This window comes from Nyctereutes procyonoides, unplaced genomic scaffold (genome assembly GCF_905146905.1).
Source record: "Nyctereutes procyonoides isolate TBG_1078 unplaced genomic scaffold, NYPRO_anot_genome, whole genome shotgun sequence".
Lineage (NCBI taxonomy): Eukaryota > Metazoa > Chordata > Mammalia > Carnivora > Canidae > Nyctereutes > Nyctereutes procyonoides.
In genome coordinates this window covers 5,608,621-5,636,222 of record NW_026575051.1, presented here as the reverse complement: position 1 = coordinate 5,636,222, position 27,602 = coordinate 5,608,621, and the positions used below count along the sequence as shown (strand labels likewise).

Sequence of the window (27,602 nt, the reverse complement as noted above, 5' to 3'; positions counted from 1 at the left end):
AACAGGGACAACTCTAATGAAATTTGGCTGTGAAAGGAATGGTAAAGGGCAGTAGGTGGGAGACAGATATGGGGTCAAAGGAAGGGGCTTTTAAGTTGGGGAGCCTTTGAACATGCATACACATTGCTAGGAAGCAGCAAGAAGAGCTGGTTAGGAGAGAGGGGATGGAGTTGGGGGCGGACACTTACTAGCAAAGGATCCCTAAAGAACTAGAAGTGACATAAGCCAAAGCCCTGGAGGAAATTGCCTTAATTTAGAAGAGAAAAGGTTGAGGGCTTGGGTGTCTGTAGATTTGGTGGCAGAAGGTGAGGGAGCTGTCTAATGGTCCCTGAAAAGTGGGAAGTGATAGAATCTGCTAATTGGGATGGGTTGGTGGGTGGGAAGGTTAGCAAAATCAAAGAATTGAAGAAGGTAGAAAAGATTCAAAATAGCTAGTAGAGTGGGTACAAATTTCAGATGCACACAAACCCCCTTCTATTTCAGTACTTTTACTCCTATTTTGAGCTGTCATTCCTCTAGGTGGCAGATGCTTCATCTCAGTCAATTTAGGCAGGGCTGACAGGAGGTCGAATTCAAGCTTAGAGAAGGGATATGGGCTGAAAACATCAATTTGGATTTCCTCAGAACATGGTTTGCCCAGGAGTCATTGACATATTTCAGGGAGAGAAAAGAGGAGAAAGAGTCAGACTTGGAAAAACTCTAAAATCTAAAGGCTGAGTAGAGGAAGAAGAATCAGCAGAGGAGATGGCAGAGGTAGGAAGCAAAGCAGAAGAACGTCATATCTCAGAGCTAAGGGAAGTGAATATTTTAAGTAAGTGAAATAAGAGGTCAACTAGGATTAGGATTATAAAATATCTGTGTGTGTCACGTCTTCTTTCTTTGAGATTGGGCACACACAAAAAAGTGATAAGATATATAGTAACCACAATGCCCACTCTTTATTTAGTCCCAGCCCCTGATTATATCATTCAACCAACCAATCAGTCATATTTACCAGAACACATCATATGCCAAACTGTGCTAAGGACGGGTTTCCTCTCATGCTCATCAAGGCTCCTCAACCATTCTTGTGGCCACACATTAAAAAAGCAATAATATTTGGGGCACCTGAGTGGCTCAGTCGGCTAAGAATCTGCTTTTGGCTTTGTCTTGGGCCCTGATCTTGGGGTCCTGGGACCGCCCCCCCTCCCACAACTACATTAGGCTCCGTGCTCAGCTAGAAGTCTGCTTCTCCCTCTCCCTTTGCCCCTACTCCCCTCATGCTCTCTCCTTCTCTCTCTCTCAAATAAATAAATAAAAATCTTAAAAAGTAAAACAATAATATTTGTACGTCTCTTGTGGTAAATGGATGATGAGGCTTCCAAGGCTGCCTGGGTCCCTTTGGCTACACTGAAGGCTGGGAAATGGGTATTGCCATCAACCCTTGCCTGCTTCTGATCAAGGTCTTTCTTTCTTTCTTTTTTAAAAGGTTTTATTTATTTGAGAGAGCATGAGTCAGAGAGTGAGCACACCTGCACATGAGCAGGAAGAGGGGCAGAGGAGAAGCAGGCTCCCCACTGAGCCCCTGGCCCAATGCCTCCAGGGCTCCTTCCCCGAACTCTAGTATCAGGATCTGAGCTGAAGGCAGATGCTTAACCAACTAAGCGACCCAGGGTCCCCTGATCAAGGTTTTTCTTGTTCTTATAGTGAATATGATGGTAGAGAAGCTTTATTGTTGTGAGGGCAGAACTGGGAACCACCCGGAATAAAAGCTGCCAGTGGTCATTATGAGGATTAGTCAGAGCTTTGGAGAATGAGGGAGGTTTCAAAAGCTAGATGTTTAAAAAAAAAAAAAAAAGCTACATTGGATTGTTCAGCTTTCAGTAATAAGGAAGGGATGGAGAGAGAGAGAGAGAGTAGGGGAGAGAGAGGGAGAGAGAGAGGGAAATAAGCTTATTCCAAAAATTAGGAACATTAAGACTTGAGGGTCTTGAAGCAATCTGAGATTCAGCCTTAGCAGTTAGGAGGTGAAAACACTTGTGAGTTTCTGTTTGGCACAGATAGTGCCAATAGTGAGCTCACTATTGAAAAGAACCCCCTGGGATCCCTGGGTGGCACAGCGGTTTAGCGCCTGCGTTTGGCCCAGGGCGCGATCCTGGAGACCCGGGATCGAATCCCACGTCGGGCTCCCAGTGCATGGAGCCTGCCTCTCTCTCTCTCTCTCTGTGACTATCATAAAAAAAAATAATAATGAAAAGAACCCCCTTTAGATGAATTCATTTTGGTATATTGGTCATTGGAACATTATATAACCCTAAAAAATGAGGCAGTTTTATTTGTCCTGATGTAAATGATTTCCAAGATGTATTTTTCAGTGAAAAAGCATAAGGTGCAAAACAGTGTGTTTAGAATGCTATTTTCAAAAAAGGATATATATGAATGTGTTTGCATATGTAAAAACTATGGAAAGATACACAAGAAACGGACAACAAAGATGACCCATGGGGAGGGAGGAGAGCATGGTGACCAGAGATGAAGGTGGGGCATTTTCATTGTGTACTCTTTTGTATTTTGTACAAAGGATTATTTATTTAATAAATAAAATTTTATTTAATTTTAATTTATTTAATAAATAAAATATTAAATACATTAAATAGATAAATACATTAAAAGATGCCTTTGGTGAGTCATTTTGCAAGGTTCATTTGTAATACAAACAGCCACTCCCTCATTTGCTTTGGAAATGTTGACATTTGTGTTCTGGATTTTCTTAAAGCATGAAATACCAGAGTCTATAAACCACACCCTGAGTGTTCTAAATTTGAGGTCAACTGACAAAACTAGCCATGCAAGTGTGACTTTCCAAAAGACCAAACATTGCCAATAGAGGCAGAATGAGTAGCAGGGGGCTTAATGTATGCTTGGCTTGTGAGAATGTCAGAGCGGCAGGGGAAGAGAGTTGGAACAATATCCTTTCTTTATAAATAGGGAAATTAAGGCTTGAACAGGAAGAGACTTGCCTGATGAAGAGATCATGCCATTCATGTAAATAAGGGAAAGAAATGACTCTATATGCATATGTGAATAAAGAACTCTGGAAGGAGGGGCCCTGGCTAGCTCAGTCTAAAGATCATGTGACTCTTGATCTCAGGGTTGCCCTGTGTTGGGTGTAGAGATTATTAAAAATGAATGAATGAATGAGTAAATGAATTTTAAAAAAAAGAACACTTGGGGTACCTGGGTGGCTCAGTGGTTGAGCATCCAACTCTTGATTTCAGCTCAGATCTTGATCTCAGGGTGGTGAGTTTGAGCTCCATGTTGGGCTCTGCACTGGGTGTAGAGCCTACTTAAAAAGAAAAGAGAGAACTCTGGAAGAAAATACAAAACACTAATAACAATGGCTAACAATGTGGAAATGGAAAGTAAGGTGCATGGGAGACAGAGGTAGGAATGAGACTTTCACTTTGAAATTTGTATAATCTTTGATCTATTTTTTGAACAATACAACCTCATTTTATTTTATTTTTAAAGACTTTATTTATTTATTTATTTATTTATTTATTTATTTATTTATTTATTTATTTATTTATTTTACAAAGAGGAGAGGGCAGAGGGAGAAGAGATTGAGAATCCCAGGCAGACTCCATGAGACACAGGGCTCTATCTCAGGACCCTGAGATCATGACCTGAGTGGATACTGAGTCTGATACTCAACCAATTGAGCCATCCAGAAGCTCCCACCCTATTTTAAAACTTTATAAGGAGAGATGGGCCATGACATCTACATGACTTAAAATTCAGTTTTCAGGGTAGACGTCATGAAGCTATGGCCTCAGAGATAAATGAAGAATCTGGCGCTGAAACCATGGGTCAAATCCTGCTGCTTCAAATGCCAATGACTGTGATGGTCTGAATTATTTTATCATATTGCAGTTTCTTTGAGATTGTATGGGCCACTAGTTGGTTTAGATCTCATTTTTGATAATAGACATATTTGTCAGAATTGTGCAATGACAGCCCATTGAAAGTCTGTGGATTCAGTCATATGGAGAGAGGCACCAAAAAGCAGGAGAAAGATCAATGGACAGGAAGTCAGGAAACCTGGCTCTAACTGAACTTTGCAATTTAATGTACCCATGATTTTGGGCAACTTAATTCCTGTCCGTAGGCCCGATTCCATCTGTAAAATGGAAGGATTAGTTGAGGTGATCTCTAGGTTCCCTTTTAGCTTGGATGTTGGATTCTAAAACATTTGTTAGCAATTGAGAACCAAAGGGGAATTTATGAGATCATATTTCAAAGCCAGGAGGTGGTAACAGGCTGTTGGGTCTCCTTTTGCTCCTTTGGTCAGAAGCTACACAAGAACTAGTAGGTGATCCTGGCCCATCTCTCATATATCTCATATATCCCTCTCCCCACACACACATACCCTGGTGGTAACTATCTAGTTCTGTGTTCCTCAAAGCACTAGTTTAGGGAAATGTTAATTAGTGCTCCAAGAAACATCTCAGATACATCTATGGATTCCTTTACAATAAACGTTCCTAATGGAGAGTCACAATGCTATTAAAGGTCCTGAGAAGGCCTGCCGTAAAGAAACTCATATCATTATACTTAACCCAGTTTCAAACTTATGGATATAGAACATTTTAGTATGTTCTCTCTATTATGGAACAAATGGGCTTATCTATTTGGAACAAATGGGATTCACATGCCTCCACTTTTAGGGAATGTATGACATCAGCTATCAGTTGGCAGTTTGGACAGTTCTGGGCCCTCTGCAAATATGGAAAATTTAGTGCATTCCTAAGGGAGCCTGGGAATCTTAAGATTCTAGCAGCCCCCCACCCAATGAGTTAAAAGAAAACCTTTCAATAATGGGAGCCTCAGGAACTCCCTTGTTTTACAGGAAGTTTCCCATCTAAACACAATGAAGTCAGTGACATCCCTTTCACTTCTGGTTTTGATTTATTTTTGCTTTAGGAATTGCTTCTTGGCCTTTTGGCTAAGATCAAGTGTATTTTTGCTTTGGGTAACCTGTTTTATTTTATTTTCTTTTTTTTAAGACTATTTATTCGTGAGAGACACAGAGAGGCAGAGACAGAGACAGAGGGAGAAGCAGGCTCCCTGCAGAGAGCCCGATGCGGGACTTGATCCCAGGACCCTGGGATCACATCCTGAGCCAAAGGCATATGCTCAACTGCTGAGCCACCTAGGCGTCCCACGGGACTTGTTTTCATTACTCTTTTTGTTCTGCAGTTATTATTCTCTTTCTTTCCTTGCTCCATAAGGTTCATATAATTTCTTCCCTCCTAATATTTCATACCAAAGGTTAGGTGGGAAAAGTTTATGCATCATTTGGTTACTGAACCTGCCATGCTTCACATCCTTCATTTGTTTTTGAGATTTTTCACCCTCAATCCCCCCAAAAACATAGACTCATCATACACACACACACACACACACACACACATACACACACACACACACATACAGGTATACACGGTCACTTGGAAAAAAATGATTTAAAATCTGTATTTCTTAAGACTTCACAATTATTTTGGCCCCATCTTTAAGTAGTTTAAAGAAAATAAAAACCCCTAAGCAGGCAAAATCATATGATCAAAACTATTATTGTGCTACGCATTGGCATAGTTGTAAGTCTGCACCCAATAAACAATATGAAAAGCTAATGGTTGCCTTTATTTTTTAGATTTTATTTATTTATTCATGAGAGACACAGGGATACAGGCAGAGGGAGAAGCAGGCTCCATGCAGGGAGCCCGACGTGGGACTTGATCCCCGGTCTTCGGGATCACACCCTGGGCCAGAGGGAGGCGCTAAACTGCAGAGCCACCCAGGCTGCCCTAATGGTTGCCTTTAGTGCTTTATTTATTGAGATTTTCAGGTTTGTAGCCTAAGCATTGGGCTAAAAAAGACCAGTAAGACAGCTGTGGCAGGTCCAGTCAATTATACTAATGCTTCTGAAGGACTGCAGCTGCAAATAAATTCTCCTCCTGGCCAGGCATGGTTATTGGCAGTTACCAGAGCATATATGCTGTGTGAGCTCTGCACTCTTCTGCTCTCCTAGGACTGTGGGAAAGAGATGGAGATGAGAAGGCAGCTGGATGGGGCTGGAGCAGGTGCCCACTGACTCTCCCAATATTTATCTATTTATTTATTTTTTAAGATTTTATTTATTTGTAAGAGAGAGCATGCATGCAAGCAAGGGGGATAGGTAGAGGGGGAGGGAGAAGCAGACTCCCCACTGAGCAGGAAGCCCCATTCAGCAGGACTCGATCCCAGGACCCTATCCCAGGACCCTGGGTTCATGATCCAAGCCAAAGGTAGATGCTTAACCGACTGAGTCACCCTGGCACCATGACCCTTTCAATATTTAAATATTATGGTTGATATTGAAAGGGGACGGCTATGAAATTGAGTGGGAGGGGAACACTAATGAGAAAATAAAACCATAGTGGGAGAGACCACTTAGGAGGATGGTTAATTTCAGGGTTAACTTGGCTAGGCAATGGGGTTCAATTTGGCCACAAATGCTAGTCTATATGTTGCTATGAAGGTATATTTTAGATGTGATTAACACTTATAATCCTTTGACTTTAAATTAAGCAGATTACCTTCCATAAGGTAAGTGGGTCTCATCGAGTCAGTTGAAGGCGTTTCAAGCAAAGGCTGAGGTGTCCCAAGGAAGAAGCAATTCTGCCTCAAGATGACAACATAGGGGCAGCCCGGGTGGCTCAGCAGTTTAGCGCCTGCCTTCAGCCCAGGGCGTGATCCTGGAGACCTGGGATCAAGTCCTGCATCAGACTCCCTGCATGCAGCCTGCTTCTCCCTCTGCCTGTGTCTCTGCCTCTCTTCTCTCTCTCTCTGTCTCTCTGTCTCTGTCTCTCATGAATAAATAAATAAAATCTTAAAAAAAAAAAGATGACAACATAGAAATCCTGCCTGAGTTTCCAGCCTACTGGCCTACCCTGTGGACTTCAGACTCAAGACTGAAGCATCAACTCTTGCCTGGGTTTCCTGCCTGCCAGCCTGCCCTACCAATTTAGGACTTGCCAGCCCCCACAATCATATGAGCCAGTTCCTTAAAACAAATCTTTCTATCCTATTTCTCCGGTTACTCTGGAGAACTCTAATACAGAGAGCTCCACGAAGGATGACCCTAGAGAAAAAACTGGAGCTGATAGACTGAGTTTGACCATAATCTGAAAAAAGTTTTCCAGTTTTGACAAGAGAGATTGCAGACTAAATTAGTGATACATTTTTTTAATTTTAATTTTTTTTTTTTGAGAGAGAATGAGTGCACAGGTGGTGGGTGGGAGGGAGATGTGAGGGCAGAGGAGAGCGAGAATCCTAAGTAGGCTCTATGCCCAGAATGAAGTCTGAGGTGGGGCTTGATCTCAGAACACTGAGAATCATGACCTGAGCCAAAATCAAGAGTTGGATGCCTAACTGGCTGAGCCACCCAGGTGGCCTGATGATAAATATTTTAAAACAAAGGAATATTTCTTTGTTTTCCAATTTCCAAATTGCTTTCCAATTTCCTTTCCTGAGCAAAGGAAAAAAACTGAGGCAATTATTAACTTTAGGGAAAACAAAAAATGGTCCAAGAAGGCAGAGTAATTATTCTGTCTTGTTTGGTTTAGTTGTAAATACTGAATATTGACTTAAGGAGAAAAGCAGTGGTGAAAGTTGTGTTGTGAGTTCTATCCTCACTTTCACTGTGAAAATTAAAAAATTTTAAAAAGACTGAAAATTTCAGAATCAGCAATGTTATTTAGAAGCAAGGAGTTAAAAGGCAGAAGAAACAACTATGTGTTGAAAACAACTGCTTATTATTATTTTTTTAAAAGATTTACTTATTTGAGAGAGAGTGAGCGAGAGTGTGTGTGCACAGGGGGAGGGGCAGAGGGAGAGGGAGAGAGAGAAACTCAAGCAGAGTTTGAGTGCCTAACCCAATGCAGGGTTCAATCCCAGGCCCCTGAGATCATGACCTGAGCCCAAATCAAGAGTTGGATGCTCAACTGACTGAACCATCCACGTGCCCAAAAGTAGCTGCCTCTGCTGAGTGAACCTGGTAGGAGTGGATGGGGCAAGGAATTGCTGTTAACATAAGTCTTGTAGATCGTTTTTCCCCCCAGGTCTATATGTGTATTGCTTTGATAAAAATAAATTAAATTAAAAGTTATGTGGGTACAATGTGGAACATTTTGAAAGAGAAATGTATGAAGAAGAAAATAATAGTCATTCATAACTTTCACTCACAGAAAGCAACAATGTACATTTTACAGGAGTAGGATTATTGAATGAATCTGAGATTTGGGACACCTGGGTGGCTCAGTTGGTTAAGCATCTGCCTTTGATTCAGGTTCTGATCCCAGGGTCCTAGGATGGAGTCTGGCATTGTCCCCGCCCCCCTCAGTGGGGAGCCTGCTCCTCCCTGTCCCTCTGCCTGCTGCTCCCCTGCTTGTGCTCTCTCTCTGACAAATAAATATTTTAAAATATGTAAATGAATTTGAGATTAAATTGTCAGAGCTTGCGGTTTATCAAATATCACAACTTAGATGTAAATGAATAAGAACAGTATAATACTGTGTGATATTGTAGGTATAATTACACACAGTATAATCATACACCATATAATCCCCATTTGTTGATATGTGTATTAGAAAGTAGCCTGGAGGTGGGGTGCCTGGGTGGCCCAGTTGGTTAAGTGTCTGCCTTTGGCTTGTGTCATGATCCCGGGGTCCTAGGATTGAGTCTTGTTGAGCAGGGAACCTGCTTCTCCCTTTCCCTCTGCCTGCCACTCCCCCCTGCTTGTGCTTTCTTTTGGCCAAATAAAATATTAAAAAAAAAAAAAGTAGTCTGGAGGGATAGTCACACCAAAATGTGACTTGGTAGTGAGTAGGGTGGGCAAACAAGGTGCTTGTATGCACAATATAAGGAGGCACTCACCTCATGGTCTTGTAATGAAGTTGCTGAACTTGAACCTAGGTGCCTCACTTGCCTCACTGGAGTCTGGCCATGGTCGGGACATAGGGCTGCTGGATCATGGGCACTTACTCCATATTTTTCACTTGGGTGTATGTTCAAGTTCCTTCCTACTCTAAATGTGGTACATGGACCTCCAGTATTAGCATCACCTGGGAGCTTGTTTGAAATGCAGACTCTTAGCTCTGCCCAGACCTTCTAAATTAGAATCTGTATTTTAATCAAATCATCGGGGATTTGTGTGCTTGTTAACATTGGAGCAACCCTGGGCTAGCAGGCACCAAGAACAGTTCCTGTCTTCTTACTAAAGGAATATTCAGAGGCACATTGACAGGCGAGGTGAGACACACTGACAGGCGATAAGATGCCTATTCTTCAGAGGATTGTGGTCTTTGACTAGAGGATGAGCTTCAGCCAGTGAAGCAATTGCAGATCAACCTGATGGATGAGAAACAGGTGAATTGCTTGGGACAAAGAACAATTTGGGGCAACTTTTATTTTATTTTAAAGACTTATTTATTAAATATTTTATTCATTTATTCATGAGAGACACACAGAGAGAAGCAAAGACATAGGCAGAGGGAGAAGCAGGCTCCAAGCCTGATGTGGGACTCGATCCCAGGACCCCAGGATCGGGACCTGAGCCAAAGGCAGATGCTCAACCACTGAGCTACCCAGGTGCCCTACTTATTTATTTTTTGAGAAAGGTGAGGGAGATGGGGCAGCCTGGGTGGCTCAGCGGTTTAGCACCGCCTTCAGCCCAGGAAGTGATCCTGGAGACCCAGGATCGAGTCCCACATCGGGCTCCCTGCATGGAGCCTGCTTCTCCCCCTGCCTGTATCTCTGCCGCGTGCACGTGCTCTGTCTCTTGTTAATAAATAAATAAAATCTTTTTTTTTTTTAAAAAGTAAGGGACAGAGAGTTCACTTGCTCTCACTAGGGGTGGGGAGGGGCAAAGGGAGAGGGGGAGAGAATCTCAAGCAGACTCCCTGCTGTGAGCAGAGCCTGAGGCAGGGCTAATCTCCTTGACCCTGAGATCCTCACCCGAGCGGAAACCGAGAGTCTGATGCTCAATTGAGGGAGCAACCCGGCACCCCTGGGGCAACTTTTAAACAGAAGGAAAAGATTAGTCGGTCTGAAACTGGGGAAAAGAGCAAGACAAAAGTGTTAGTATTTGTAGCACCTGTAGCACCTGGCTGGCTTAGTTGGCAGAGCATGCTACTCTTGATCTTGGGGTTGTAAGTTTGAGCCCCTGCTTTGAGCATAGAGCTTACCTAAAAAAAAAAAGTGCTAATATTCTGACCAAGTAATTCAAATCCATGGGGATGAAGAATAACTTAGTATACTATAAGGTTGTTGGTTTTCCAACAGCTTTTAAAGATATCTGTTATAGAACCGAGAATCTTGCGGGGTGGGGTGCCTGGTTGACTCGGTAGAGCATGTGACTCTTGATCTGGAGGTTGTAAGTTCGAGCTCACTCCTTTGGGTGTAGCAATTACTTAAAAATAAAATCTTAAAAGCAAAACCAAAACCAAAATGGAGGTCTCTTGCTGCAGCAACAGGAGTGGGTGCATCAGCCACGGGGCTCGAAGGGGAATTTCATGGATCGCTTTAAGAAAATGGCAGACAAGCCAGGCATGGGGGAAATCGCCCCCAAGCTGAAGATGGACCCAACAGATGGTTGAATGGAGAAGTGGAGTGAAATTTCCTAAGAACCTTTAGGATTCTCCACCCCCAGTCATCTTCAAGACACCTCAGTCCTGACGTGGAGGAAGAAGAATCACCTGCAAGATGGACATAAGTGCATGGTGAACCCGGGCATTCTGTGCTGATCCCACTGGCCTGTGGGTCTCTCAGAGGACTCCCAATCAGACTGCTAAATTCTCCACCTTTCCCTGGGATATTACAGGAAATTATTTGTATGGTGAATGAAAATAACATGTACTTTGTGGCAAAAATATGTCAGAAAACCAAAACCAAAACCTAAAACAAAACCCCCCAAAATAAAACCCCAAACTGAGAATCTTGAATAGGTGGATTGTATTGTAGTTATAATTATATGAGGGCAGAGATAATACAGAATAGAAAATAAAAAGGAATGTTCCCATTAACCAGAAGTCAATTAATATGGGTCCTGTAGGGGCACCTGGATGGAACTCCTGGAGAAGCATGTGACTCTTGATCTTGGGGTCTTGAGTTCAAGCTCCATGTTCAGTGTAGAGCTTACTAAAGAAAATAAATAAAATTTAAAAATAAAGCATCCTGCAATATGCCATTCTGCACTTAGATTAGGAAGTTAGATTAAGGGGCAACTGGGTAGCTCAGTGGTTGAGTGTCTGCCTTTGGCTCAGATCATGATCCTGGGGACCCGGGATTGAGTCCTGTATTGGGCTCCCTGTGGAAGCCTGCTTCTCCCTCTGCTTATGTCTCTGCCTCTTTCTCTGTGTCTCTCATGAATAAATAGATAAAATCTTAAAAAAAAAAAAGGAAATTAGATTAAAAGAGAACAGCAAAGTAATGTATAAAAAATTTTTTTTTTATTTACGATAGTCATACAGAGAGAGAGAGAGGCAGAGACACAGGCAGAGGGAGAAGCAGGCTCCATGCACCGGGAGCCCGATGTGGGATTCGATCCCAGGTCTCCAGGATCGCGCCCTGGGCCAAAGGCAGGCGCCAAACCGCTGCGCCACCCAGGGATCCCCAAAGTAATGTATATATTCCATGGCAGTCATTATTGGCTGGATCACTCAACATCCATTTTCACTTCCTTTCTTTTCTGTCTCCATTACAGAATATAACAAAAGCTGAGTACTTGCTTTCCCAGAAAGGGTGGCCGTGTGACACATGACAATCCTGGTCTGAGATCTCTATGAAGGTCTCTAGAAACTGTATGTAGCAGCTACCACTCTGACCAGAATGGATTCAGAGTGATCGTTCCAGGGTCTGGAGTAGGGTGAGGTGAGCAAGACACTTCCCTTGGTACAAGATTTATGAGGGTAGCAAAAGAATCAGTAATCAAGATAACATTTTAATGCAACTTTTAAAAAAATAAAAATTAATGCAAAAAATGCATGATGAACAAAATAGCAGCATTTATTTTTTTTAAAAGACTCTATTTATTTATTCATGAGAGATACAGAGAGAGAGAGAAAGGCAGAGACACAGGCAGAGGGAGAAGCAGGCTCCATGCAAGGAGCCCAATGTGGGACTCGATCCCAGGCCTCCAGGATCACACCCTGGGCTGCAGGCGGCGCTAAACTGCTGCACCACCGGGGCTGCCCAAATAGCAGCATTTAAAATAAAAGCAGGGGGATCCCTGGGTGGCGCAGCAGTTTGGCACCTGCCTTTGGCCCAGGGCGCGATCCTGGAGACCCAGGATCGAATCCCACGTTGGGCTCCCGGTGCATGGAGCCTGCTTCTCCCTCTGCCTATGTCTCTGCCTCTCTCTCTCTCTCTCTCTGTGACTATCATAAATAAAAAATAAAAAAAAGTTAAAAAAAAATAAAAGCAGGATCCAACAACACAGTACTATAGGGAGGCAAATAAGGCCCCATCCTGTGGGTGTAAGGGTCAGCTCACACTTGCTTCTGCTTCCAACTCACAGTCTGGGGTGGGTATAAATGACTGGTGGCATTTAGGTTTTGTTTCTACTTGCTGGAAGTAGAGAAGAGCAGCATATTCTGGTTGAGCAATTTTGAGTAAAATTTTAGTGTTTATTAGAGTTAAGGTATAGATAAATTAATATAGAACTATAGAGAATAGAATTTTTTGGATACATGCATATATTTAATAGTGAAACAATTCATCAACAACAAAAACAATTAGAAAAATTCATGAGACCTCAATGCTGTGGAAGAGAACAGGACATCAAGGCAAAAGATACAAAAAACTGACCCAGAAGGCTGCCTGATGAGTTAAGCAAAGGCAAATTTGCTTAGGATAGTATTAAATGCCATTGAAAAGAAAAATGGTTGGAAAGGTACCCACTTATTTGCGTGGAAGCTGACAGCCTTACTGTATGCTGCACGGAATGGAGGCGAAGAGCCAGGGAAGGGAGAGGGGTGACAGAGGAAGAGCAATACAGAATCCAGGGTAAGCAGATGGAAGAGACAAAGAGTTACAAAGAGATGACTCTAAGGCCTACAATAAACCTGTTACAAGTCTTTATGTCAGTCAAGTCCAATGATCACATAATGAGTAGCACTAGGCTAGCTATGTATCCTCTATTGGGAATTGGGAAGGCTCCAAGGAAAAGATAAGGTTTCAGCTGGGGGAAGGGGAAAGCAGAAAGAACATTGGATTTGCAATCAGAGAATGGGGCTCCTCTTGCTTTACTAGCTGTGACAATTCAGGCAGTTTCCTTCACTTCTCTCAGTGCTAGTTACTTTATGTGTAAAGTTACTCATCCTATGTGACCTGTCAAAGACTTGTGAGGATGAACTGAGATCAGATGAAGAATGGGGTTTCTAAACTGGAAAGTGCGCTAAGCAAACATCTTGCACTGTTATTAAGTCATTAAGGACTGGTAGAACTTTGACAAAAGGCATTGGTGGAGAAGGGCCTTTGGACAGAGAGAATGAAGGATGAATTGTTTTTAGTTTGAGGTGACACAAAGGAAACAGGGCTTTGAAGTCTAGGAAGATAAAAGCAGTCACGGAATGCCTATGTTTTTTAAGGCCATTAAGGAAACAAAGCCCAGGACCCCAAGCTTGAACGGCAAAACCGAGCTCTATAGTCCTAGAATAACCCAAGAATGAGGCACCAAGCTAGCACAAAATACCCTAATGAATGACTTACACATTTTGCTACCTACATGGTCTTTTTGAAGGCAAGCAGGCACCCTATCTTACTCATCTATTGTTTCCAGGAGCCTGACGCTTTCTAGTCAAGAGCACTGTGCTCCTTTCTCAAGAAAAGAATGAGCGTCCTGAAGGCTTGGGGCTTCTTTACCCGGAGATGCACAGACTAAGCGGTTGCGTCGCCTTGAAAAGCAGGTTCTTCTGTGCAGACTGGGATGCTCCCCCCCCCCCACCCCCCATGGCCTGATGTTACGAAAGCTCTCCAAATCCCAAGTAAGTCCTTAGTGTTGGTCCTTATTTTAAGGAAGAGTAAGATGGGGTCAGGGGTTCTAGCCGTCTTATTGCTACGATGATCAAAAATCAGGGGAAGGCGGGGGATGACGACTCCACAAGTAATACAATTTAATACAACTACAGATGAGTGCGAGCACGCAAGCACACACAGACACACAAACGAGTGCATGGCAAACTGGTAAAATCCGAGTAAGGTCTGCAATCTAGTCAATCGTATTGGTTTAGTTAGTTGTGTTGTGCCGATGTCAATTTCCTGGTTTGTGTAAGATGGTGAGGGAACTGGGTGGGTGATGGGTACACGGGACTTCCTTGTATTAACCTTGCAGCCTTCTGCGAGTCTGTAATTATCTCCAAATAAAGCAAACAAAGAAACCAGAAAACAAAGGGCACCTCCCCCGAGCCCGGCCTAGCCCACCCCGAAACCCCCACTGCACACCGCGCGCGGCCGCCCGCCGCACCGCCTCCCTCTCTCTCCGACTCTCTCCCAGGTGAGGCGGGGAGGACGGGTGCGGCGGGGCCGCGCACGCGCAGTCCCGTGGCCCCCCCGCCGCGTCGCGGGCCAGTCACGCCTGCGCAGTGCCGGCCCCCGGCCCCCGCGCCAGCCCCTCTCCGCGGCGGGGGACTGGGCTGCCTTGGCCCCTCCGCGCCGCCGTCTTTTCCGGCAGTTGGAGCGCTTCCTGTTGTCCTTACGCGCTCCCGCCCCCGGCCCCAGCCTCGGAGCCCCTTGCGCGTCCCCTAGTCGTGGCTGGTCGGCGCGGGGCTGCCGCTGGGGCCTCGCGTGTCTGCGGGTCGGAGAGGTCGCTGGCCGGGCGGCGTCCGCGGCCGTCCGCCGCCCCCAGCCCTTCTTTCCCGGGGCTCTGGTGAGTCTTCAGCCCACCCCAGGCTTCCCCCTCCTTTAGGGGTTCTCCCTTCCCCCGGCGCCCTCTTAGCAGCCGTTGTGCGGGCCGGCCCTCGGCGGCTCTCGTCAGCCGCCGACACCCCCCCGCGCCCGGTTCCTCTCCCTGTCGGTCCTCGCCACACTTCCCCAGTCTCAGGCTCCCCACCCCTTTCTTCCTTCCTTCCTTTCTTTTCTTTTCTTTTCTTTTCTTTTCTTTTCTTTTCTTTTCTTTTCTTTTCTTTTCTTTCTTTCTTCTTTCTTTTCCTTCCTCCCGTCCTCCCTTCCTCCCTTCTTTCTTTTCTTTCTTTCCAGTTGGGGCGGGGAGCCAGGCTCTCTTCTCCTTTTCCGTGTTGCTAGCTTTGCTCGCTGCTACAGCTCAGGTCTCCTCTGGGATCTCAGTCATTACCATTTTCCACCTTTTTTCTTTTTTTCTGGGGTCTGAGAACCTAGGAGCTGTTGTGTGAGGCAGAGATGTGGAAAGCCCACGCTGGGGTGTGGCTCCCTTGAGTGTGCCCCCTTCCCCTTCCCCATGGTTAGTCTTAGGGTACAGGGCTTCAGATCATCTTAAAATCACAGGAAAATTGAGTGACGGTTTTTTGTTGTTGTTTTTTAAAGAAATAATGGAAAAGGAAAGTGTGTATCACAAAGTGTGCAGAAACAGCTACTAGCTGATCTACTAAAGATCAGATCTCCCAGTTTGCACTTTGAATCGACTAAAAGACACAAAGAGAAACTTTTTTTTTTTTTTTTTTTTTTTTTTTTGTGCAGAGGGAGGTTGATGTGCAGAGGGAGGTTGATGTGAGGCACACCTGCTGCTTCCTCTCCCTTTCAGCTCACCTTGGCTCTGAATTAGAATTAGCCAGGCAGTAGTTGTGGTTTCCCTAAACAGACAACATCAGGGTAACAGGCTCCGCTGGTAAGAGGACCAGAACTTTACCCCCCAACTTGGCGGAGAAAACCATTTCACCTCCCAATGCCGTCCCTGTCCTACATACATACATATTCTCAGCTCCCAGGAATGGTGAGGAAAGATGAGTGCTTTCTTGGTAAATCTTTTATAAGGTGCTTACTAAGTACATTGAGCATGAGATGGGAGAAGGATATTAAGACAGATGCTTGCTTTCCCTTGGCTTACAGTTCAGGAGGAGAAATTCAGATACATGATTCTTAAGGAATAGTCTTAGCATCCGTGTTCATTTGCCCAAATGAAAGATACAGGATTGTCTGTTACAAAGAAGTAAAGAATTGGTGAGAGAAGGGGTCTTCATTAGAGATGACAGTGCCATTGTAGAGTCAGTCAACCAAGGATAATCATCTAGGTTGAATAAAACAATGGTATTCATTCAGTCTACTTCTATGTTTGCACTACCTACCCCTAACTTCTGAAGATCACATTCTTTTAAACTTTTAACACTTTTAAGGATTTTTTGCCTACCTGTTCCCTAATCCTGCAGAGTTGGAGAATGAAACAAATAGGACAGGGGCCTCCGTTGGCTTGTAGGTCAGGGCATGAAGGCTTGAATGATCAAAAAGTGTGAGTGTGATCCCTGTCTTATAAAAAGTACTTGGTTGACCCAGTAAAGCTATAAATTGGTATAGGGCAATAGTAATTGTATCTTTTGATGAAAGGTTATTAGAAAAGGCTATTCCTTTTATGAGTAGAGGAAGGGGAGGAGTAGGAGGTTTTGAAGAAAGGTCAAAGGGAAGGGCAGTGCCACCTTTGCCATTACATTAGAGACTGTATCATTCTACTAGAAAATTTGTTGGTCTGTTATATGAGCATCTTTGAATACACTTATCTGTCGATCTTTTTAAAAGCTTAGAAAGCCATGCTAATGACTTAAATGAGTCAAAACTTTCTTCACCCCAGTATTTATATACAGATCAATGTAAATGTAATTTTGTTCTTTAGTTTTTTTGACAACCAAAAAATCATGAACTTGCTCAACTTATATTTATTAACAACCTATTATATGAAAGGCATTGTTTGTCTTAGGTTTAAACACTCTAGTTGCATTTTTATGTTGAAATAATTTCAGTTGTTAGAATGTAACCACATATATGTGTTTTATATATATATATAAAGGTCTCTAGAAGTGTTCAGGCAAGGGAGGAGTACAAAGCACTCCCTTGCTTCAGACTTGTTTTTAAATTTGGTTTAAAATTTCTTCACCAGACTTAGAGTGCATGTGGTTTTCATTGTGGGTGGAGGGGGTACAGGCTGACAAATAAGGAACCACACCCAAGCTTCATAAACCAGAGGTTTTTAAAAAATTCTACTGTTATCCTAAAAATATTTGGGTTTGCTGTTGCTATTAGCAGAAACCACCCCATAAAAAGTAATAGTAACGAATAACATTGTAAGGTAGAGCTGAGTTCACTTTCTTGAATTTGTGATTACTAATCATTTTGGCACATCATGAATAAAAATGTTTGAAGTAGAGCCTTGATCTTGAATCTCTTTGCTCTGAAAGGATTATTCTTTTACGTGACTTTTGCCTGAATAGCTTTTATGTTAAGCCTTTTGTCTTAGTAATAAGTGCACACTCCTAAATAGCCTTAATCTAAGAAGCTAAGTATTTTTTTTTTAAGATTTTATTTATTTATGAGAGACACGGAGAAAGAGAAAGAGAGGCAGAGACACAGGCAGAGAGAGAAGCAGGCTCCCTGCAGGGAGCCCAATGTGGGACTCATAATGTGGGGATCCCGCATCTCCAAGATCACGCCTGGGGCTGAAGGCGGCGCTAAACCGCCGAGCCACCCGGGCTGCCCGAAGCTGCTAAGTATTAAGGGAGAACCTTAAGGAAACTTTCCATAAAGTGTACTTTTTAAAAAAATTGTTATCCCTCCCCTCCCCTCCCCTCCCCTCCCCTCCCCTCCCCTCCCCTCCCCTCCCCTCCCCTCCCCTCCCCTCCCCTCCCCTCCCCTCCTCTTCTCTTCTCTTCTCTTCTCTTTTTTTTTTCTTACTTTCTTTTCTTCCGACTTTGTTTATTCGTGAGAGACAGAGAGACAGAGAGAAAGGCAAAGAAGTAGGCAGAGGGAGATGCAGGCTCCCTGCAAAGAACCTGCTGCGGGACAAGTTCCCCGGGACTCTGGGATCACGCCCTGAGCTAAAGCAGGCAGATGCTCAACCGCTGAGCCGCCTAGGCGTCCCAAATGTACTTTTGAAAATGGCCCTTGGTTGCTTCTGATTTTTACTCAGCTTCATATTGGGATGAAAGGACAAACTTAGAGGCAGGTCATATTGGAGGAAGGCATGATAAGGCTAAAATATCTAGCATTATTCTCAACCCTGGAGCAAGTCCAGAGTGGTGAATGGTTTGGCCAACTGTGACAGTATGGGCTGGGGAAAATGAGATTTAAATTTAGGGAAAAAATGGGGGATCTCTGGGTGGCTCAGCGGTTTAGAGCCTGCCTTTGGCCCAGGGCGTGACCCTGGAATCCTGGAATCCTGGGATCAAGTACCACGTTGGGCTCCTCGCATGGAGCCTGCTTCTTCCTCTGCCTGTGTCTCTGCTTCTCTCTCTCTGTGTCTCTTGTGAATAAATAAATAAAATCTTTAAAATAAATAAATTTAGGGAAAAATGTTCTGTAAGTTGTTTAAACCATGTTGGTATCAGTTTTCTCATATGTAAATTAAGAAGTTAGGGTTTCTTGTTTTTAATATATCTTCCATCGCTAAAATTATGATTCACGTTTTTTCTTTGTAACATTGTTTTTATCATAGGTTTTAATTTAATTTATAAATCCAAATAGCATGCATTTATCAAATACTATAAGACATGTCAGAATACATCTATACCTGCAGATAAGCATTTTATTTTATTTTTTCTTAAGATTTTTTTAAAAAAGATTTTATTTATTTATTCATGAGGAACAGAGAGAGAGACAGAGATACAGGCAGAGGGAGAATCAGACTCTATGCAGGGAGCCCGACGTGGGACTCGATCCTGGGTCTCCAGGATCACGCCCTGGGCTGAAGGCGGTGCTAAACCACTGAGCCACCCAGGCTGTCCTTTTTTAAGATTTTATTTATTCATGAGAGACACAGAGAGAGGCAGAGACATAGGCAGAGGGAGAAGCAGGCTCCCTGTGAGGAGCCCAATGTGGTACTCAATCTCAGGACCCTGGGATCATGACCTGGGCAGAAGGTAGATGCTCAACCACTGAGCCACCCAGGTGCCCCTGTAGATGAGCATTTGTTATAGATTTTTTTTAACTGTAGAAAGTTTATAAATTTAAAAATTATTGATAATTTGGGACACCTGCCTGGCTTAGTCAGTAGAGCATGCAACTCTTGATCTTGGGTTGTAAGTTTGAGCCCCACGTTGGGTGGAAAGATTACTTAAAAATAAAATCTTTAGGGACACCTGAGTGGCTCCAGCGGTTGAGTGTCTGCCTCTGGCTCAGAGTGTAACCCAGGATCTGGTATCACGTCCCACATTGGGCTCCCTGCATGGAGCCTGCTTCTCCCTCTGCCCATGTCTCTGCATCTCCTTGTCTCTCATAAATAAATAAATAAATCTTAAAAAAATCTTTAAAAATTATTGGTAATTTAGTAGCAATAGTACATGCTCATTGAAGAAAATATATAAAATATGGAAAAGCTCACATAAATGATCTTTATGCCACAAAAGAATGGCATTCTTACTGCCTAAAGTTAAACCATTAGTCACATTTTGATACATATTTTATTTTATTTAAAAAAATTTTTTTAGGGGATCCCTGGGTAGCGCAGCGGTTTGGCGCCTGCCTTTGGCCCAGGGCGCGATCCTGGAGACCCGGGATCAAATCCCACATCGGGCTCCCGGTGTATGGAGCCTGCTTCTCCCTCTGCCTGTGTCTCTGCCTCTCTCTCTCTCTCTCTCTCTGTGTGTGACTATCGTAAATAAATTAAAAAAAAAAATTTAAAATTTTTTTTTTAAAGATTTTATTTCTTCAAGGTAGATTCTTGGATGGCAAAGTTTTATTCTGTGTCTATATTATATATTCTTAGTATGCATTTATGGTATTGTGATCTTGTTCTCTTCCTTTTTAAAATTATAGCATATGTTTTAAAGATCTATTCATGTCACTTTTAGGTACAGATAGATTTGCTTCTGACTGCTGCATGTTTTTGTTTTTTTTTTTTAATTTTTATTTATTTATGATAGTCACACAGAATGAGAGAGAGAGAGGCAGAGACATAGGCAGAGTGAGAAGCAGGCTCCATGCACCGGGAGCCCGACGTGGGATTCGATCCCGGGTCTCCAGGATCACACCCTGGGCCAAAGACAGGCGCTAAACAGCTGCGCCACCCAGGGATCCCTGACTGCTGCATGTTATTTCTTTATGTGCATCCACAACATTTTCTTTATTTCCTTACTGAATTGGCTTCAACTTCCTATAACACAAATGAGGGCATAATAAACATTGTCTATTATATACATCCTTGTGCATTTCTTTCTTTTTTTTAATTTTTAAAAGATTTTATTTATTTATTTGAGAGAGAGAGACACAAAGAACATGAGAGAGAGCAAGCAGGGGGAAGGGCAGAAGGAGAAGGAGAGCAGGGAGCAGGGAGCCCAATGTGGGGCGCCATCTCAGGACCGTGGTATCATAACCTGAACCAAAGGATAGACGCTTAACTGACTGAACCACCCATGCGCCCCCTTTATGCATTTCGTAAGAGCCCGTGTGACAATTTCTTTAGGTCTTATGCCTAGCAATGGTATTTCTGGGTCATAGGACATTAATATATACTTATTTTCACCAAATATTCTCTTTGTCTGGCTTTTGTTATATATTATATGTTTGTCCTCCAGAAAACTTAAACAAATTTACTTTCCTACCAGTGGAGTAAGAGAGTACATAGTTGGTGGGTTCTTTTTTTTTTTTTTTTTTTAAGATTTTATTCACTTGGGCAGCCCGGGTGGCACAGCGGTTTAGCGCCGCCTTCAGCCCGGGGCATGATCCTGGAGACCTGGGATCGAGTCCCACGTCGGGCTCCCTGCATGGAGCCTGCTTCTCCCTCTGCCTGTGTCTCTGCCTCTCTGTGTCTCTCATGAGTAAATAAATAAAATCTTTAAAAAAAAAAGATTTTATTCACTTATTCATGAGAGAGAGAGAGAGAGAGGCACAGGCAGAAGCAGTCTCCATGCAGGGAGCCCGATGGGGGACTCAGTCCTGGGTCGCCAGGATACACCCTGGGCTGAAGGCGGCGCTAAACCACTGAGCTACCTGGGCTGCCCTAGTTGGTGGGTTCTAATCCAAAACTAATACCTCTTCTTTTTTTGTTTCTAGCAGCCATGGCAATGACAGGCTCAACACCTTGTTCCTCCATGAGTAATCACACAAAGGAAAGAGTGACCATGACCAAAGTGACACTGGAGAATTTTTATAGCAACCTTATCGCTCAACATGAAGAACGAGAAATGAGGTAAAGAACTGTGTTTGAGGAAATTGTGTCATGGTTTTGGCATTCATGTCTAGTATCATAAAACACATTCATAATATTGTTGAAAGGAGATAAGAATAGCAGCAGCCATGCAGTAGCTATCCCATTACAGTGGAAGGACAGGGTCATTGATTTCCAAAACCCTTGCTATTTAACCCACTCATTTTTACTACTAGTCATAGCACAGGGACACCTGGCTGACTCAGTTGGTAGAGCATGTGACGATTGAGCTCACATTGGGTGCAGAGATTACTTAAACTCTTAGGAAAAAGTACAATGCAGAATTCCCATAGTATAAAAATATTAATTGGGTCAAATCCTTGGATTTATTGTTAAAACAGTATGATGTAATGGAAAGAGCAGCCCTTACGGAATCAGAGCTGCGTTTAGAGTCATGCTTTTACCATTTATTAGCTGTCTGAGTCTGGAATAAGTTTCTTAGTCTTTTTGTGTATCAATTCCCTATCTGGAAAGTGGAGATAATACTTGCTTTGCAGGATTGCTATGGGGATTATATATTACATATGTGAGTAACCATCATAGTGCTTCTCACGTAGTAATCACTTAATCATTTGGCATCTGTTGTTATTGATCTGGTGTACAGTATTCATGTGGTAACTTGTAATTAAAATTTTATTCCCAGCATTTTATTATGAAAATATTTAAAAGTGCAGAAAAGTTGAAGGAATAATATACTGAATACCCTTATATACATCAAGATTCTAAGTTTATCATTCATTTTATTACATATTCATCTATCCATCCCTCTATTCATTCATTTAACCATCTTGATTTTTTGCTATACTTCAAATTATGTTGGAGATGTCAGTATTTTTTACTTCTGAATATGATGTCTGCTTGTATAACAAGTTCAATATTTATATATACATATATATTTAAGAGAGTGTAAATTTTGCATACAATGAAATGCACAGTCTTCTAGGTATGTTTTTTTCTGTCTTTTTAAGTAATCTCTATACCCACATTGGGATTCCAACCAAAATGCACAATCTAAGGGTTCAACGAGTTTTGACAAATGGAAATACCTGTAGAACTTAGTCCTATCAAGACAGAATGGTACCATCGTCCCAGAAAGTTCTTTTATTCTTGGAGATGTTCCTTCAACCCCAGGCAACCACTGTTGTAATTTTGTTTCTATATTAGATTACTCTTGCTGGTTCCATGCAAATGGAGCATGTAAATGGATTCATATATTCAAAAAAAGTACTCGTTTGAGTAAGGCATCTTTCACTCATCCTAATGTTTTCAAGGTTCATCCATGTTGCTCTTGTATCAGTAGTTTGTTCCTTTGTATTGGCTGAGTACCATTCTGTTTTCTGACTATACCTCTGTTTTTACATTCTTCTGTTAATAAACATCTGGGCTTTTCTCAGTTTTTGGCTTTTTTTTTTTTTTTTAAGATTTATTTATTTGTGATAGACACAGAGAGAGAGAGAGAGAGAGAGGCAGACACACAGGCAGAGGGAGAAGCAGGCCGGGAGCCCGGAACTCCAGGATTGCGCCCTGGGCCAAAAGCAGGCGCCAAACCGCTGAGCCACCCAGGGATCCCCAGTTTTTGGCTGTTTTGAATAAGTTTCTACTGATATTTGTGTACAGATCTTTTTGTGAACATGTGTTTTCAATTCTTGGGTAAATATTTCAGAGTGGAATTGCTGGATCATAAATATACATAAGTATATATTTAGTTTCATGAAAAACTGCTAGATTTTTTTCTAAAATATTACCAACAATGTGTGAGAGTTCCAGTTGCTTTACATTTTTGCTAACAAAATGTCTGTCAGCCTTTTTTTCCTCTTAAGATTTTATTCATTTATTTATTTGAGATAGAGTGTGTATGTGCACACACTCATGAGAGCTGGGGGGAGAAGCAAAGGGAAAGGGAGTGGGAGGGGAAAGAATCTCCAGCAGATCCCTTGCTGAGTTCACAGCCCAATGCAGTGCTTGATCTCATGACCCTGAGATCATGACCTGAGCAAAATCAAGAGAGGCCTAACTGTGCCACCCAGGTGCCCCTCCTGTTTCTTTTCTTTTTTTTAAGACTTATTTGAGAGAGAGAGGGAGAGAGAGAACGAGTAGGGAGAGGGGCAGAGGGAGAAACAGACTCACTGCAGAGCAGAGAGCCCAATGTGGGACTTGATCCCAGCACCCCGGGATTGTGACCTTAGCCGAAGGCAGATGCTTAACCGACTGAGCCACCCAGGTTCCCTCCTGTTTGTTGTCTTTAGATGAGCAGAAGTTTTAAATTTTGATGAATTCTAATTTGACATTTTTTTCTTTTATAGTTCTTGCATTCTGTGACCTCTAAGAAACCTTTGCTGCCCCCCAAGTCATAAAGATATTCTGTATCTTCTTTGGAAACTTTTATTTTTTATTTTATTTTATTTTTAAAGATTTTATTTATTTATTCATGAGAGACACACAGAGAGAGGCAGAGACACAGGCAGAGGGAAAAGCAGAGGGAGAAGCAGGCTCCATGTAGGGAGCCTGACGCAGAACTCGATCCCTGGTCTCCAGGATCACATCCTGGACTGAAGGCGGCGCTAAACCACTGAACCACCAGGGCTGCCTTTTGGAAACTTTTATAATTTAGATTTTACATTTAGTTCTATGATCCATCTTGAGTTAATAAGTGTATGAGATGAGAACACTAGATCTAGATGACTCTAGATCAAGAGTCACATGCTCTACCAACTGAACCAGAAATTGAACCCTAATATGGTTTTTTGTCTTTCATTGATCATTTGTCCTTCTGCCGGTATCATACTGACTTGGTTACTGTAGCATTGTGGTAAGTTTTGAAGTCATGTAGTGTAAATCTTCAACTATATTGTTTTGTTTTCTTTTCCTCCTAAGATTGTTTTGGATATTTTAGGTTCTTTGCATTTTCATATAATTTTATTTTATTGTATTGTATTTTAAGGTTTTATTTATTTATTAATGAGAGACACTGAGACATAGGCAGAGGGAGGAGGAACAGCCTCCCTGCAGGAGCCCAGTGCTGGACTTGATCCCAAAACTCCGGGATCACGTCCTGAGCTGAAGGCAAACTTTCAACCACTGAGCCACCCAGCTGTTCCTCACATACATTTTAGAATCAGCTTGTCAATTTCTAGAGAAAAGCTTGATGGAATTATGATTATAATTGTATTGAGTCTGTAGATTAGTTTGGGGGAGAATTAACATCAGTATTGAATCTTCTGATGCATGAACATGGTATATCTCTCTATTCTCTTAGGTCTTTAATTTTTCTCAGCAGTGTTTTGTAGTGTTTACTGTGGGGATCTTGTTATTTTGTTCATCTGTTACTAGTATTTTGGAGGTTTTTTTGATGCTGTTAATTGGATGTTTAAAAAATTTTTTCCAATTTTTTGCTGCTAGCATATAGAAATATAATTGAATTTTGTATATTGACTTTATATCCTGCAACTTGCTAATTTACTTATTCTACTAGCTTTTTGTAGATTCCTTAGGATTTTCTGTGTAAACAATCAGGTCATATTCATTTTTCTTAAAGATTTAATTTATTTATTAGAGACGGGACAGTAGCGGGAGGGAGGGGAGGGGTAGAGGGAGAGGAAGAAGCAGACTCCCCACTGAGCAGGGAGTCCAATGTGGGGGCTTGATCCCAGGACCCTGAGGTCATGATCTGAGCGAAAGGTAGACACTTAACTGGTTGACTGAGCCATCCAGGAGCCCCTGGTTTTGCTTTTCTTAAAGACCAAATTAATTAAAAGATCGTAAGAAGGGAATGTTAAACATTTAAGAGGATTAGAATGTTTTTGGTAATTTTTGTTATCAAATCATTATTTTTCATTAAAAAAAAGTAGTAAACACGTTGAAGGTCTCAGATATCCTTGCTAATCTTTTTCATTTAGTGCCCCTTTTTTTTGGTGCCCCCTTTTTGGGAAATGAGTTGATACTTTGTTGTGGGTTTGTTATACCAATTGATAAGACTATTTAGGTTTTATTGCTAGAAATTTTAAAAATTAAAAAAGGAAAACAGCGATTGGCAGGAGTTACTACCACATTTAGAACTACATTTAGAACTGTCAGATGGGGAAAAAAAAAAAAAGAACTGTCAGATGGGGGGTGCACCTGGATTGCTCAGTGGTTCAGCATTTGCCTTTGGCTCAGATCGTGAATCTTGGGTCCTGGGATCGAGTCAGGGAGCCTGCTTCTTCCTCTGCCTGTGTCTCTGCCTCTCTGTCTCTCATGAATAAATGAATAAAATCTTAAAAAAAAAATACTGTCAGATGGGGAACTGAGTTTCTCAGTCAGTTGTGTCTGACTTCTGATTTCAACTCAGGTCTTGATCCCAAGGTTGTGAGTTCAAGCCTCAGACTGGACTCCATGCTGGGTGTGGAGCCTACTTGGAAACAACAACAACAAAAACCCTATCAGAAATGGATTTTCAGGCTTTTTGATGTTATGGGTGGAAATGTCATAGAACCTCATTGAGAAATAAGCAGAGTTTAAGTGATATGAAACACTCACTGATAAAGAAACATTTATTTATTTATTTATTTGTTTATTTATTTATTTTTAAACATTTTTATTTATTTATGATAGTCACAGAGAGAGAGAGAGAGAGAGAGAGAGAGAGAGAGAGAGGCAGAGACATAGGCAGAGGGAGAAGCAGGCTCCATGCACCGGGAGCCCGACGTAGGATTCGATCCCGGGTCTCCAGGATCGCACCCTGGGCCAAAGGCAGGCGCTAAACCGCTGCGCCACCCAGGGATCCCTTATTTATTTATTTGTTTATTTGTTTATTTGTTTGTTTATTTATTTTTTTAATTTTTTATTTATTTATGATAGTCAGAGAGAGAGAGAGAGGCAGAGACACAGGCAGAGGGAGAAGCAGGCTCCATGCACCAGGAGCCCAACATGGGATTCGATCCCGGGTCTCCAGGATCACGCCCCAGGCCAAAGGTAGGCACCAAACTGCTGTGCCACCCAGGGATCCCTATTTATTTATTTTAAAGAAACTTTTATTATGAGTATATCACTAATATGTGATGATGAGTGGTTTGAAATAAGTATTGCTAGTAAATTTTGAGATCAGATTGTAACAAATTTTCATTTTGTTCCTCCCTTGGATGCCTTTAAAATCTCTAGTATTTCTGCCACATTACATGCACTTTTGCATTGTTCCATGTGTAGTAGAGCAGTAGGTTATATTTGAAACAAAGTACCTAACGGCAGGGGAGAGGAAACCAAAACCTAGAGGTAGAAGAAAGAATAAAAATCATTTAGGATTGGTTTTCTGTATAAAAGTAAAATGTGAGAACATTGGGTGGGATTGGAAACATTACAGCAAGTTCTACTGATGGATTTAAAAACAATTAAACCCCCTGAGTCTGGTGTCTGTTTGATGGTCTCCTGTTAATGCTACTGGTAGGCTATAAGCTGAATCCCCTCAAGAATGCAAGTTTAAAAAAAAAAAAAAAGAATGCAAGTTTATCTTCTTTATATGTGTGTGTGTGTGTGTGTGTGTGTGTGTGTATATGTATATAATTTGTATACATACTATTTTTTTTGTATACATACTATTATAATCTTTGTTTTGCCTCTGATGGTAAGGTTATCTAAAAATAGCAGTTCTTCTATTCTCTCTCATGTGACCCTAGGTACCAGTAAATATTGATAATTGCCTAGTTTTTCATATAAAAAATATGATTATAGCAGCCTGAAATCAAAACTGAGGAAGCTGGCATTTTTTCTTATTAAATATTCTGTGTTGTTTCTGTTTTTCATAAATACTGTTTTGGTGGATTAAGGCCACAAAAACCCAATTTAATAGGAAGTAATGGTATGCTTCCCTCACCTTCTGCCCCTAAATCAAATAAGAACTTTTCTACATTTTACCCTTTGAGAACCAGCACTGTCTGCTACTCCTTTTAGATATTCATTCTTACCCAGGTTTTCCTGTGTATTTGGTCTGATCTGATACGGAGTTGCAATATGTGATTATTATTAGTGAGCAACTGTCAGTTTTTTTGGGGTTTTTGGTTTTTTAAGATTTTATTTATTTATTTGAGAGGGAAGGAGCAGGGGGAAAGGCAGAGGGAGAGGGAGAAACAGACTTCCTGCTGAGCAGGGAGCCTGAAGTGGGCCTCCATCCCAGGACTCTGGGATCATGACCTGAGCTGAAGGTGGACACTTAATAGACTGAGCCACCTAGGTG

At 42.1% G+C, this 27,602-nt stretch overlaps 1 protein-coding gene across 3 annotated transcripts in view; it reads left to right on the top strand.

Moving 5' to 3' along the window:
• The first annotated feature begins 14,652 nt into the window (after positions 1 to 14,652).
• STK38 (serine/threonine kinase 38) overlaps positions 14,653 to 27,602 on the top strand; it is a 41,355-nt gene continuing 28,405 nt past the window's right edge. The window contains exons 1-2 of one of the 3 annotated variants that reach the window (XM_055330020.1): positions 14,653 to 14,944; positions 21,247 to 21,379. In XM_055330020.1, coding sequence (XP_055185995.1) covers positions 21,249 to 21,379 — 131 coding nt within the window. In that variant the 5' untranslated portion in view covers positions 14,653 to 14,944; positions 21,247 to 21,248. Of the gene's footprint in view, positions 14,945 to 21,243; positions 21,380 to 27,602 lie in introns of all 3 variants that reach the window. The other 2 variants (XM_055330018.1, XM_055330019.1) reach the window with 2 other exon arrangements.